We start from the raw sequence: 15091 nt of genomic DNA, 5'->3' as shown, positions 1-15091 counted from the left end.
GTGGTATCAATAACTGTGAGAGGGTCTATATCGGGTATTAGTGGTATCAATATCTATGAGTGGGTCTATATCGGGTATTAGTGGTATCACTAACTGTGAGTGGGTCTATATCGGGTATTAGTGATATCACTAACTGTGAGTGGGTCTATATCGGGTATTAGTGGTATCACTAACTATGAGAGGGTCTATATCGGGTATTAGTGGTATCACTAACTGTGAGAGGGTGTATATCGGGTATTAGTGATATCACTAACTATGAGAGGGTCTATATCGGGTATAAGTGGTATCACTAACTGTGAGAGGGTCTATATCGGGTATTAGTGGTATCACTAACTGTGAGAGGGTCTATATCGGGTATTAGTGATATCACTAACTATGAGAGGGTCTATATCGGGTATAAGTGGTATCACTAACTGTGAGAGGGTCTATATCGGGTATAAGTGGTATCACTAACTGTGAGAGGGTCTATATCGGGTATTAGTGGTATCACTAACTGTGAGAGGGTCTATATCGGGTATTAGTGATATCACTAACTATGAGAGGGTCTATATCGGGTATAAGTGGTATCACTAACTGTGAGAGGGTCTATATCGGGTATTAGTGATATCACTAACTGTGAGTGGGTCTATATCGGGTATAAGTGGTATCACTAACTGTGAGAGTGTCTATATCGTGTATCAGTGGTATCACTAACTGTGAGAGGGTCTATATCGGGTATTAGTGGTATCACTAACTGTGAGAGGGTCTATATCGGGTATTAGTGGTATCACTAACTATGAGAGGGTCTATATCGGGTATTAGTGGTATCACTAACTGTGAGAGGGTCTATATCGGGTATTAGTGGTATCAGGCTAACTGTGAAAGGGTCTATATCGGGTATTAGTGGTATCACAATAGTTGTGAGAGGGTCTTTATCGGGTATTAGTGGTATCATACTAACTGTGAGAGGGTCTATATCGGGTATTAGTGGTATCAATAACTGTGAGAGGGTCTATATCGGGTATTAGTGGTATCAATATCTATGAGTGGGTCTATATCGGGTATAAGTGGTATCACTAACTGTGAGTGGGTCTATATCGGGTATTAGTGGTATCATTAACTGTGAGTGGGTCTATATCGGGTATAAGTGGTATCACTAACTGTGAGAGTGTCTATATCGTGTATCAGTGGTATCACTAACTGTGAGAGTGTCTATATCGGATATTAGTGGTATCACTAACTGTGAGTGGGTCTATATCGGGTATTAGTGGTATCACTAACTATGAGAGGGTCTATATCGTGTATCAGTGGTATCACTAACTGTGAGAGGGTCTATATCATGTATCAGTGGTATCACTAACTGTGAGAGGGTCTATATCGGGTATTAGTGGTATCACTAACTGTGAGAGGGTCTATATCGGGTATTAGTGGTATCACTAACTGTGAGTGGGTCTATATCGGGTATTAGTGGTATCACTAACTATGAGAGGGTCTATATCGGGTATTAGTGGTATCACTAACTATGAGAGGGTCTATATCGGGTATTAGTGGTATCACTAACTATGAGTGGGTCTATATCGTGTATCAGTGGTATCACTAACTATGAGAGGGTCTATATCGGGTATTAGTGGTATCACTAACTGTGAGAGGGTCTATATCGGATATTAGTGGTATCACTAACTGTGAGAGGGTCTATATCGGGTATTAGTGGTATCACTAGCTGTGAGAGGGTCTATATCGGTGATTTAGTGGTATCACTAGCTGTGAGAGGGTCTATATCGGGTATTAGTGGTATCACTAACTGTGAGAGGGTCTATATCGGGTATTAGTGGTATCACTAACTGTGAGAGGGTCTATATCGGGTATTAGTGGTATCACTAACTGTGAGAGGGTCTATATCGGGTATTAGTGGTATCACTAACTGTGAGAGGGTCTATATAGGATATTAGTTGTATCACTAACTGTGAGAGGGTCTATATCGGGTATTAGTGGTATCACTAACTGTGAGAGGGTCTATATCGGGTATTAGTGGTATCACTAACTGTGAGTGGGTCTATATCGGGTATTAGTGGTATCACTAACTGTGAGTGGGTCTATATCGGATATTAGTGGTATCACTAACTGTGATGGTCCTATTATCCTGGACCTGTAAGTGTACATATCAACTGTTTGACTATCTTGTTTGCTGTGTCAAATGTATACCTATCGTTCTATGCATCGTAAAACATTAGTAACTGTCACCATTTAAATATTGATCGATAGTATTATTTAAACATCGATCTAGGACTCATCAGTGATGTAAAGGACATCATAAAGCTGTATACCCCTACTAGGTCTCATCAGTGAGGCCAGTGACATCATACATTTACCAAATCCTTCTTGGACTCATCAGTAATGCTAGATGCTCCATACGTCTATATATCTCTTTCTAGGACTCCTCTGTGTTGATAAGAACATGTGAAAATTGAGAAAATATGTTTTGTGAATTAAAATGGTCTTGGAGCAATGTTAAGTTAAAGAATGTGAATTGAATCCATCAATTATAATATATTTGATAAAATTAGACATTGGTTAACTTTAAATCAACATGTTTGTGTATCTATCGTGGACTTTTGTATGGGACATGTAGCTTCCAGTTGTACTCTTTCACACTCTAACTTTATTTTCAGTCTTACTTAGCTTAATCGTGCCTTCACGTGGCTCTAACAGGGTGTCCTGCCATATAAGCGTCTAAACGTATGAATGTATCAAAGTCAATAGGATGACCCTGAGACGTTAAACATATATGATTGGTTTCCTGCAGTGTTTTGAAGCAAAACAAGAATATTGACAATTTTCGACTTGTAGATTGATGAGAGCATACATGGTGTTTGGAACTTTTCCACACAGATGGATTAGAGAACTGTTGATTTTCTCCGTGATTTTCTGCCTGGTTTTCTTATTAGACGGGAACCTCGTAGTGAATACTTCCTCATCATATGGTTTATATTGTGTCTATGTTGACGCTGTGCTATATTCTGTCCTAATGTGGTGACGCCGTTTTATGTGTCCTAATGTGGTGACGCCGTTTTATGTGTCCTAATGTGGCCACGCCGTTTTATTTATCCTAATGTGTTGACGCTGTGCTTTATTTTGTCCTTGTGTGTTGACGCTGTGCTATATTTTGTCCTTGTGTGTTGACGCTGTGCTATATTTTGTCCTTGTGTGTTGACGCTGTGCTAAATTTTGTCCTTGTGTGTTGACGCTGTGCTTTATTTTGTCCTTGTGTGTTGACGCTGTGCTTTATTTTGTCCTTGTGTGTTGACGCTGTGCTATATTTAGTCCTTGTGTGTTGACGCTGTGCTATATTTTGTCCTTGTGTGTTGACGCTGTGCTATATTTTGTCCTTGTGTGTTGACGCTGTGCTTTATTTTGTCCTTGTGTGTTGACGCTGTGCTTTATTTTGTCCTTGTGCGAAATATCAAATATGAATACAATTAATATGTTCTATTTCTATTTATCCTAAAATATCAAATATATATACCATCAATATCTTCTATTTATCCCAAAATATCAAATATAGATACAATAAATGTGTTCTATTTATTCCGAAATAACAAATATATACACTTGGCCATAAGTTAGGGACCATCGATTTTAGTATGAACATTTTGATCTGAAGTGATTTTGAGACTAAACCTTGTCTTACTCCTTGCAGTGTCCCATTTAATGGAGATACCCCGATGTCACGTAGTTATACGGTATTTAAAAATGTCTGCTGGAATGGATCAAGGTGATAAGACATACAGGCAGTAGCTGCACATTTTGATATCAGCCATTCTGTTATTTACCGGTTAATGTGTAGCATCTAACGAACCACTAAAGATAGAGAAGACAGACTTCTGTGTCGACGGGCAAGGTGAGCCTCAGTCACCACTGTTAATTATAACAGGCTCAGAGGACTGCGGAGCGTCAACATTTGCCTTAGCCACCGTACCGTAGGCGACTTCGCACTTACTGAAAACGTCCTTTGTTGACAAGAAGGCAATGGAAGACTGCAATGGGCACGTGATCATCAAACATTGAACGTTCGGTCTAGACGAAGACTGCAATGGGCACGTGATCACCAAACATTGAACGTTCGGTCTAGACGAAGACTGCAATGGGCACGTGATCACCAAACATTGAACGTTCGGTCTAGACGAAGACTGTAATGGGCACGTGATCACCAAACATTGAACGTTCGGTCTAGACGAAGACTGCAATGGGCACGTGATCACCAAACATTGAACGTTCGGTCTAGACGAAGACTGTAATGGGCACGTGATCACCAAACATTGAACTTCGGTCTAGACGAAGACTGCAATGGGCACGTGATCCCCAAACATTGAACGTTCGGTCTAGACGAAGACCGCAATGGGCACGTGATCACCAAACATTGAACGTTCGGTATAGACGAAGACTGTAATGGGCACGTGCTCACCAAACATTGAACGTTCGGTCTAGACGAAGACTGTAATGGGCACGTGATCACCAAACATTGAACGTTCGGTCTAGACGAAGACTGTAATGGGAACGTGATCACCAAACATTGAACGTTCGGTCTAGACGAAGACTGCAATGGTCTGATGAAAGCTACTTTTATTACTTAATCCGGCAGAAGGCAATGTATATGTTTGGAAACCAAGAAATACGATATACCATCAGAATGATTAATCCCATTCTTGGCGCAACAGCATTTGGTGGTGGCGGTGTTATTGTTTGGTGGTGGCGGTGTTATTGTTTGGTGGTGGCGGTGTTATTGTTTGGGGATGCTCTCTAAACTGTAAACTTCGGATCCATGTCCTTGGTGGAACTTTAAATGGGTAAATGCACCGTGATCAGATTCTTCGTTAAACTATCCTATTTAATATCACAATGACAACTCGAAAATTAACATCATAACATATCTTTATTAGATCACCATTATATCATTGAATGTGTACAAATTGAATAAATATGCTTACCACTACAAATTAAAACCAGTTCATTTTATCATATATTTTGATTGCATTTAAAAATAAGATGATTTAAGACGAAATGATAACCTTACATCGGATAAAGAATAAGCAATCGTGATGTTGTTTTGAATATAATAGATAAAATATACACTCCGTACTCCATTTACCCGTCAGATTCACTCCATATTGTTAGATTATTGGAATCTGTTCATAATAATAATGAGGATGATTTAGAGAACCAGCTCTGAACATATCATCCAAACATAATAAAAACGTAGAAAATGAAATTACGTATATATGGCGAATGCTTACATATATGCACAACCGTCTACGAGTAACTTGAAGAGTTACGGATGATGCATTAAGATTCTGCCTGGGAATAGTCACAGCAGAGTTTAGACCCAGTCAATATGTACCACAGTGTTACAGTGGTCTAGATAGGACATGTCCTTTCCCATGTCCAACCCTGATGATCTGTACATGTTGTTATCCAGGAGTGCTTCCCATATATATCAACCTGTGTAGATATCATATTTAACGTCCTATTAAACAAGTAGACGAGATTGGGAACATTGTTTACATATTAAATCGAAATGGAAGTCTCCGGGAATACCGTAAAAGACGGTAGTAACAACATTAGGCACATTACGTAATTATCTTCATCCTCAGGTACTGTGGTAATGTATATATATATATATGTAAATGATCTTATCTATACGCACAAGTACATATATCATAATAGCACCATTGCAGCTTATGTCTAATGCCGTTCAAATGTAACATTAATACGCATCCCGTCGAAATAATTAGTGTTTAGTATCAAACAGAACGACATATACAGGTATCAACCTAGGTCATAACACTATTTACCTGGGTTATACAACTATTTACCTAGGTCATAAAACTATTTACCTGGGACTTACAACTGTTTACCTAGGTCATAAAACTATTTACCTGGGACTTACAACTGTTTACCTAGGTCATAAAACTATTTACCTAGGTCATAAAACTATTTACCTGGGACTTACAACTGTTTACCTGGGATTAACAAGTTTCAAGGTATCAACCTAGGTCATACAACTATTTACCTGGGACTAACAAGTTGTTCCAATGTATCAACCTAGGTCATAAAACTATTTACCTGGGTCATACAACTGTTTACCTAGGTCATAAAACTATTTACCCGGGTCATATAACTATTTACCTGGGTCTTAGAACTATTTACCTAGGACTAACAAATTTCCCCTATTTTGCATTTTTAGTACATGTAGTTATGATTATAAATAAATATACACCAAATATTGCACAATACCACAAGTCAACGACTAGTAGTCGATCCATAGTTATATTCATTAATCTACATACAAACTACACCCTGCATTTGTATACTGTAGAATATATAGTTAAAATATAACATCAATATGTATTAATGGTTAAAACAAATTTGTCATAACATTTTGGATTTTGAGTAATGTTTGTTTACATTCTTGTGTTAAACATCCTTTGGATCAATATAAATCTTTTCGACAAGGGAAATATATCCCATCCCTGAACGGAGTCGAAACGTAACTATTAATCTTACTCAAAATCTATTTTGTCTCATTTTGCCAATATTATCTCTAGCATAGCATCGTCGTTTAAATTTGCATTTGACATATATAAGTATGGATGAATATTAACAATTTATTTCGAAACGAGGTAGTTAAAACATTTCAAGCATTGTATCATTATTAGACCATTAATCTGTATCCGCGTTTGTTCATTCTATTCCACGTATACATAATTATTGTCTATAACTTAAGTCCAATCGGATAGCACCACATAAGCATAATTTATAATAAATATAATGCAAGGCAACAATTCAAAACCATTAATGCTTATTTGGCAACTAGGGCTGGTTTTCCTTTCCCCTGGATTCAGTGTAAACCATTCCCAGATGTCTGCAATAGAAGATACCACATCATGGTAATATTAACATCTCACAACATATTCGTAGGATTCTGAATGTAGTTGATATTCACTTATTTTATTGATTAAGATAAATATACTGGTAAATAGATGCTTCTTTCATGACAAAATATAAAAACTATGGTTAATATAGAAAAAAATATATTTAAAACAAACTACGCATTGGGCAATGATATTTGTGAAACCGTAATGTATGACAAATGATTACAATTTAACAACCATATGTAAAACTCACGTATACGTCATCTGGGGACTGCTTTATCTTTGGCCGTCTTATCTTAAACTAAAACAGAAATACATATAATTCAGTTCGTTAAAATGTTTAAAACGCAGATTTAAGTATATTGCAGAGTATCCCGGCCAAACGTTTATGTATTTTTGGTGTTTTCAAATTCGTGCTGGTTTTTTAATCGTGCTTACGTTAGAACTTCTATGTGACGTCATTGTCAGTTTACATTATTACTTCTATGTGACGTCATTGTCAGTTTATATTAGTACTTCTATGTGACGTCATTGTCAGTTTATATTAGTACTTCTATGTGACGTCATTGTCAGTTTACATTAGTACATGTACTTATTTATCACGTCATTGTCAGTTTACATTAGTACTGCTATGTGACGTCATTGTCAGTTTACATTAGAACTTCTATGTGACGTCATTAACAATTTACATTAGTACATATGTACTTCGATGTGACGTCATTGTCAGTTTACCTTTGGAAACCTTATCTTCTATTCATTCCCCTTTTCATAGTTTTCATGGTTTTGTTTTATATCCAGGTATTTATACTTTCGATGACGTCGCTATTTTGCAGTACGCGCTGTTTTCAGATTCTTGTTTTCTAGCATCAGAAGAATGTTAGAATGTTACGTTTCAGACTGTTTATCTGGTTTGTAAGACGTCATCAAAATATGATATGAATTGTACTAACCTCTTCTCCGCTGTTGTGTATGTCGTCCCATGATGACAAGTAAAATGGAGCGGAGACCGGACCTGGAAATAACACAAATAATACAAATTCACGTTTATCATAGGTTTATATAAAATAAAACAAGTGAATCTGGCGTTCGGCAAACTATTGCTTATGTATATGCATTGATATATTCATTCTTGACATTCTAGTAAAATATATCTTATTGTAGACCCGTAAATGTTCTCTGTACAATTCAAAGACAACTGTGACGTTATATTATACCTGTTTCAATGGAGTTATATTATCTTTAAGCAAAGTACCGTAACAGTTACATAGTAGACCCTACAATATTTATTTCAAAGTGTCTTTTCGGCATATTATATTTGTCGAAAGAGTATCGTGCTGTTTTTTGTTGTTGGTGTTGTGTTGTTGTTTTGTTGTTGTTGCTGCTGCTGTTGTTGTTGTGTTGTTGTTGTTGTTGTTGTTGTGTTGCTGTTGTGTTGTTGCTGTTGTTGTGCTGTTGCTGTTGTTGTTGTAATATCAGAAGAAAAGTAAGGAGATTAAACTGAATTTTATTTTACCTTCAGTGAATTACGTGAATGATAATTATAAACGTTTAACTGAAAACAATCAAACAAACCTATCACTGTTACCATTTCTATAAATGTTAACTTACTTTTCGGATTAGCATAATCATCATAGAGCCTGCCTCTTGACGTGGGCTGATCACTGGAGGAGGAACTAGATCTGGATTCCGCGTCCGCCCATTGGTCAGGGAACTGATACGGCTGGCGTCCCCAGCTATGGAATTTAGGCAGGATACCTTGTGCGAACACGCTGTACTGGGGGGATCTGTTGGCAGGCAGTAATAGAAGGGAGATAACTCAACCAGAAAACAAGTCTTGTCTTGTAGAGTTGTCTCATACGATTACACGCAATGAAGTTACACAAAACAAATTATGGCAATATATTGGAGGTTCATGTGTATAGAAGAGGTCATTTAATGAGGATAACTATATATTCCTCAGTTTATTGATAACTATCATAAGTTCATTCGAGCTTTATTTCATTGATTCATGGACATACCGTTGATGAGGGATATATCTTTGTCGCTTCTTGATGCGGTTCCGGTATACCAGCATTATCGATATTAACGATACCACCACGATGAAGACAGGGACACCTACACCAAGGCCGATAATCACGGCGAGATCGTCTGTGTGGGATAACAAAAAGCAATGTGATACATTCTGGACATATCAATGAGGGTGAGTAAGAAAATGAAACCTTTATCTCACAAACTACCAAACAAAACGCCCGTTAGGTGACAGGGTAATCAAATCCCTGGTAAACACACTTCATCTCGTTTAATACTAGATATTATTCCTACACTATTTCACATATTCGTTAGTGTAAGGATGAGTACTTTTTAGATTCGATACAGATTTTAAACTAGGACAGCATGTCAAATGTTTGCTGAATACTCCCAACCACTCCTGATAATCTATACAGTCCACCTTATAAATAGGATCATTAAAATAAAATAAAACATACCTCCTGTTGCTGATGGTCTGTAAACAATAACAAAACATTAGTGTAAAAATGTATTGTAGATACAATACAAAATGACATGTTTATTGCTAATATTATAATAATTAATTAATGTGCGAAATATAAATATATTTAGACGGTAAAATCCAATAACTACTACAGAAAGGGTTCTAGAATACTAATACTAATGCTAGGAAGGACATTGTTCGTGTGTTTAAAATTTCTAAATGTTCCTTTACGTTTTGATTCGAGGGATTTATTTTATGTGAGGTTGCTATAGTGATTAATGTCACAGGATCCACGATATCTATTTGAAAAAAAAATGTCTGTCCAATTTTCAAGGAAACGACTTCCAACGTGAATACATTAATCAAACAAACTTATTTTGTTTTGTTTTCGCTGTCATAATCGAAATTAAAGAAATACCGATAATAATGACCTACAGGTGTTCAATAAACAAATAAAGCATTCCTGACGTAATATCAAAGATAAAAGAAAGTTTGGTACGGTTTTTGTCGTTCCACATTACATGGTTACATCAAATTAAACAGACTATGTGCGTTTTACACTCTGTTTTACATAAAATCTCTCAATTCGAAAACACACAATACTTGAATCGCTACATTGATGGAACGCGACTCCTCCCTAATGTGGTATATACTTACACACAAGAGGCCTGATTACTGCGGTCTATACACACAGACATGTCTTCACAGGATTTTATTTGCTCAAAGACCGTACAGAGGTCGCTGGTTGGATTCACAATCGACACTGGAATGATAATTACTAAGTGTTCAGTTTAAAATACAGGTAAATGCGACACGTATTCACTTTACAGGTGATGTAAGTACGAATTAATATATATGTATTTAATACCTTTTAAAACGAATACTTACAATAACAATTAAAAACTGTGCTTTGAATGCGGAAAATAGACACTTAATAATTTCTAATTAATATTGTATTTTTACGCAACGCAAATAATTGTTTAAGCAACAAATGAGATAAAAGAAATCTTTTATCGGTATTAAAATATAGAATATTGTTATATTTCATTGTAGTATCATAGATAAACGTGACAATAAAAATACAAAGCGAACATATGTTATGTAAGGATTTACTTGGTCGTTTTGTGGAATCTTAAGATTCTTTATTTCGTTCCATACCTGAGCCATCCCCATTAAGGACCTTGATTTGAAGGACTGGAGTAGCGATGCCATTGATGTCTAAAATCACATTCAGTCTGGCTAGTCTCAAAAGTGCTGCAGCCAGAGAGGACTGAGTGATCTCCCCTTTACGTACCACCATAGATATATCGACATCAAGATTCGAAATGCTGTAAAAAAAAAAACATACAAACATCGTCATCAAGACTCGAAAGGCTGTAAAATAATCACCATCGACATATCGGTATCAATGCTCGATAAACTGAGAAAAAAACACATCATAAAGATAAACAGTTTACAAAAAACACAAAAACAAATGATCTAACAGAGCATCATTTCAAGTAAGTAGTTTTACGGAATCGTTTATCTCCGATTACTGATACTTTGAGCTTGAATTATCTTCACAACATTCTGGTACCAACGGTGAGGGTCAGTTATTAGAAAATTGTGAAGAATTTCAAAGTTGTGTAATCGACTTTAAAATGTGATCTAGATCGTATAAGCGAGGTACACGGTCACCATTCCCTGGTTTCTAACAGTCAGACCGTATGTTATTTTGTATTTTATTGCCAGTCTAGAATTCTGAAAATGCGTATTTTATCTTAAACATCTGTCAATGAATGCAAATATCGTTCAACTGTACCAGGAAAATATAAACATTAGTAACATAACAAAAATTCCGTAAAATCAAAAGGCTATTGTTGGATGTAAGTTGTCAGCTGTTTGATCTATACCTTTAAAATCGTTAATATTTACTTACGTTATACTTGATATAGTCAAATTCGCACAACCTATGGTGAAGTTGTTGAAATAGTCTTGTAGCTGAAACATAAACCGAGAGATTTCGTGAGTATAGCCAGTTTAATATATTGTTACATTTATTGTTCAGACAATAAGAACGCGACCGTTCAAGTATTAATTTTCATTGTTTTTAAACTTGCAATATCGAGAATTTCTTGAACAGCTTCATGGCTGGTAACAAAAAACTCGATCATTATCTATTTGTTTGTAGGTATATCTTAAAAATGTGTCACCCTGTCTTAAATGAGTCCAATAAAGACTTTTAATATCATATGTAAAATGATATGATTAGACAGATTTTTTGTCTTCAATATTATCATCGTAACGTGGAATCTAGGAGGATTTATTGTCCCGAATAAAGGTATTAGACCTGTGATTTTACAATACCAGGTGGGATACCAGGTACCACAGCTACATACCGTGTACAAAGTGGATAACCTCAGTATAGATGTCAGCACAGTTTCTGAACTATTAAAGATGATGTTGAAGTTGTATACAACTGTATCACTTTCCGCGGCTATTGAAAAAAAATCATAATGAAACTTGTAATTCTTAACAGATATATATGTTTTAACACTGATGAAGTATTACAACCACCTTACATTCTTATCTTTAAAAAACTATTCACTCTTTGTCTTAAAAAAATCAGTTTTTCTCTGTTGATCGTCAAATAGTCTACTTCAGACATAGGTCTCACAATACCCTTATCTAATGTGTCATATTTCAATGTATATACAGTTTAATATCAACTACACTACCATGAATGTTATATACAAATTATCATACATACCACTTAAGCAGGCAGGGACTGCTGGGGAGGCTGCAATATAAGAAAACAAATTAGTATTTAATTTGATGACAAACTCCCGGACTGCCCCGACATGAAACACATTAATTATTATTCAATACGATAATCATTCCTTGGGCTATGCTAGCAATGAAGCGATGACAATTTTAACTAGTTTGTGATTGAGAGATTTCTGGTGTGCAATATTTGATAAATATATTACAAAATGTCAATATTAATTGTTGTTGTAATGTTTGAAATATTTTCCTTTTTTCCCCAGAAATAATGAAATCTTATAAGTCTACAATCAACAAAGAAGATACATTTGTAATGACGCGTTAAAGATAAAGAATCGTGTCATACATACGCAGAGTTTCGTTAAATCTGAAAACAAGAAAATAAAGACAATTGACTATCACATTTTATAACCAACAGGAACAAAAGCTTTAAAATAATGAAATATATTTGTATTCAACAAAAGAACTTGATATCATCATTTAAGCTATTGTTAATGTGCAATATGAATATGCATCAATAATTATACACCTGTTAATTAGTATGTAAATAGGGTACTTACGGACAGGTATAGTTGTTGCTAGGACGTAGATTGTCGAAAACATTACACAGCGTGGTGGAAGATGATATATTCACTGAATAAAACGAAACAAAACACTGATAGTATCTCAATACTTACAATGTAAAACATTTGACGAAACCTATCAAACAACTAAATTGTAAAATACTAAAAAATTCTAAAGTAACGAATTACACAAATAAACGAAATGTACCCGTTTTATAAACGGATTTGCGGTGTATTTCTATTTTTTTATTCATAATATGCTCCAATATGTAATATGTTTTCTTTTAACGAAATCTTTCGTAGAATTAACGTTATATTAATGACGGCTTTTTCAGCCATTTTTATCTGTGGTAGACATGTGTATCAATGCACATATATAATGATGATGTTACTGTTGATTACAGGTGGAGACCTATGGTAACAAACTAATCAGAATGTCTGATACACTAACGTTTCAGACTGTTATCCGAGGGGTTCAGCACATTAATCTCAGTAAGAGGAAGAACCTTCGCCCCTTCGGTGATGTTGGTAACGCCATCATAAAGGTTGTAAAGAAATTCTGTAAATTGCTGGAAGACTATCGGTGTATCAGGAACAGTTGATGCCAGTGTAACGGTAAGACTTCCCAGGCTGAAAGTACATCAACATCACAATGATAAAAAGGCGCCTTCAAATATCAAGGTACAGGTACACATAAGCAGTGAGTTGTAAAAATTTAGCACAATGAAAATTACATAGATACAAATTACCTTTTATAAAATACATATTACTGAGTCAAGAGCTTCGGATAATAATCTCAGAGCAAGAAAACATGTTAATTCATTGTCAATCAAATAAAAAAAACGACCTTTCCTAGATCTACTGACGGAAGCCAGTCTGAAACGTTGATATTTGATACTTAATACTACCAGAATGACGAATATTATCAATCTATAGAAGAGTTTATGACATTGAATTCACGATTTTTTTTTTCAGAATTCTCCACAAAAATCTATATTTTTGGTTAACGCTCGCTCAATCGATTTTGAGTTTGAATATTGGTGTGTTTATAATGCCGGTATTCATTGTTGTTAAATTGCTCACAATTAAACGGGACTTTTAAGCATAACAAATGTGGATTCTATCATGTGTCACCGCTTACCTGCATCCTCGGACCTCCACGAGAATTAATGTTGCTACTTGGGAAAACATTGTCGTTCGAATCTACAAAACAGGGGTGCATGTATGTTAATCATCAACATGCTGCCATGTTTATTGATGGCGTTAGCAAGGATTGTATTTGTACAATTGCGTGTTTTCTGTCTTATGGCAGGTGTAAAACAAAATCGTCAAAGGAAAATATAACGTTCTGTTAATGAGAAGTAGACATAATTTCTATTCGTATTGTATCCGATATTTTTGAAGAATAACAGTATTGTAACATTCTTTATTACTCGGGTTCTGTTTTATTGAATAAAAAGATACAATTTAACAAGACTATGTTATACAATCGATCTTTCGCAATCAAGTAGGTTTTTATTCACTATATAGCCGAGGGGCAATGTTTAACATTTGAAATTACTTTATTAATATGGATATCCATTATGTCGATGGCATGAGAATCTGTAATAAACAAATCTGATTTCAAAAGATCTCTATCATCGGCAGTAACGTATACTCAAAAGATTGCAATAATAAACGTAAAACATGAACCTAGAAAAGAAACATAGCAAATATGTGTGAGGTATTATATATAAAATCCGGAGATATCTGGTTGGAAACAGAGCGTACTCATATGTATGCACTTACAAAAAAAAGGGAATACTTTTGCATTAAATTGATACCTTTCCTTCATATTAAGATGATGTAAGCTACACTCGAAGACCCTATGGTGGCTAAGATGACATCAGAACCAGATAATACGATAATTGTTACTTACAGCGACCTGTATGCTGAGACTCAATTTACCGTTGTCACAGTCCGCAGTAGTAAATGTACCTCTAAACAAAAACACCGTTAAGATGATGGCTGAAACGAAATATAATTACAAAATTGTAATTGTAAAAAATTGTAGTAGTGGAAGGAAACATTGAAATGGCAATGACTGTGAAGTGGTAGACAGTGTAGAAGTGGTAGACGGTATAGAAGTGGTAGACGGTATAGAAGTGGTAGACGGTATAGAAGTGGTAGATGGTATAGAAGTGGTAGACAGTATAGAAGTGGTAGACTGTGTAGAAGTGGTAGACGGTGTAGAAGTGGTAGACAGTATAGAAGTGGTAGACGGTATAGAAGTGGTAGACGGTATAGAAGTGGTAGACTGTGTAGAAGTGGTAGACAGTATAGAAGTGGTAGACTGTGTAGAAGTGGTAGACAGTGTAGAAGTGGTA

At 35.6% G+C, this 15091-nt stretch overlaps 1 protein-coding gene across 1 annotated transcript; it reads right to left on the bottom strand.

Annotated features, from left to right (window-relative positions):
* Positions 1–4890: 4890 nt before the first annotated feature.
* Positions 4891–14729, bottom strand: LOC117322534. The gene is made up of 16 exons (XM_033877506.1): positions 14644–14729; positions 13867–13928; positions 13177–13355; positions 12723–12795; positions 12513–12529; positions 12149–12178; positions 11778–11875; positions 11318–11379; positions 10558–10727; positions 10057–10162; positions 9395–9411; positions 8927–9056; positions 8517–8692; positions 7859–7920; positions 7162–7209; positions 4891–6898 (listed from the first exon to the last, which is right to left on the bottom strand). Exons 2-16 carry the CDS (start codon positions 13914–13916, stop codon positions 6875–6877), a joined length of 1242 nt encoding a protein of 413 aa, XP_033733397.1. The 5' UTR covers positions 13917–13928; positions 14644–14729; the 3' UTR covers positions 4891–6874.
* Positions 14730–15091: the final 362 nt, after the last annotated feature.

The sequence above is a fragment of the Pecten maximus genome, chromosome 2, assembly GCF_902652985.1.
Source record: "Pecten maximus chromosome 2, xPecMax1.1, whole genome shotgun sequence".
Classification (NCBI taxonomy): Eukaryota; Metazoa; Mollusca; class Bivalvia; order Pectinida; family Pectinidae; genus Pecten; species Pecten maximus.
The sequence above is the reverse complement of the archived record's forward strand: the minus strand, read 5'-3'. Positions and strand labels throughout refer to the sequence as shown.

What these genes read in the sequence shown, in the direction of transcription:
- LOC117322534 (XM_033877506.1), bottom strand. Translation starts at nt 13,916, where the DNA reads ATGTTTTCCCAAGTAGCAACATTAATTCTCGTGGAGGTCCGAGGATGC. An exon ending in AGATATATCCCTCATCAACG is followed by an intron (nt 8,693 to 8,926) that starts GTATGTCCATGA and finishes GCCTGCCAACAG; the next exon opens with ATCCCCCCAGTACAGCGTGT. An exon ending in AGTCCCCAGATGACGTATAC is followed by an intron (nt 6,899 to 7,161) that starts GTGAGTTTTACA and finishes CTTCTATTGCAG; the next exon opens with ACATCTGGGAATGGTTTACA.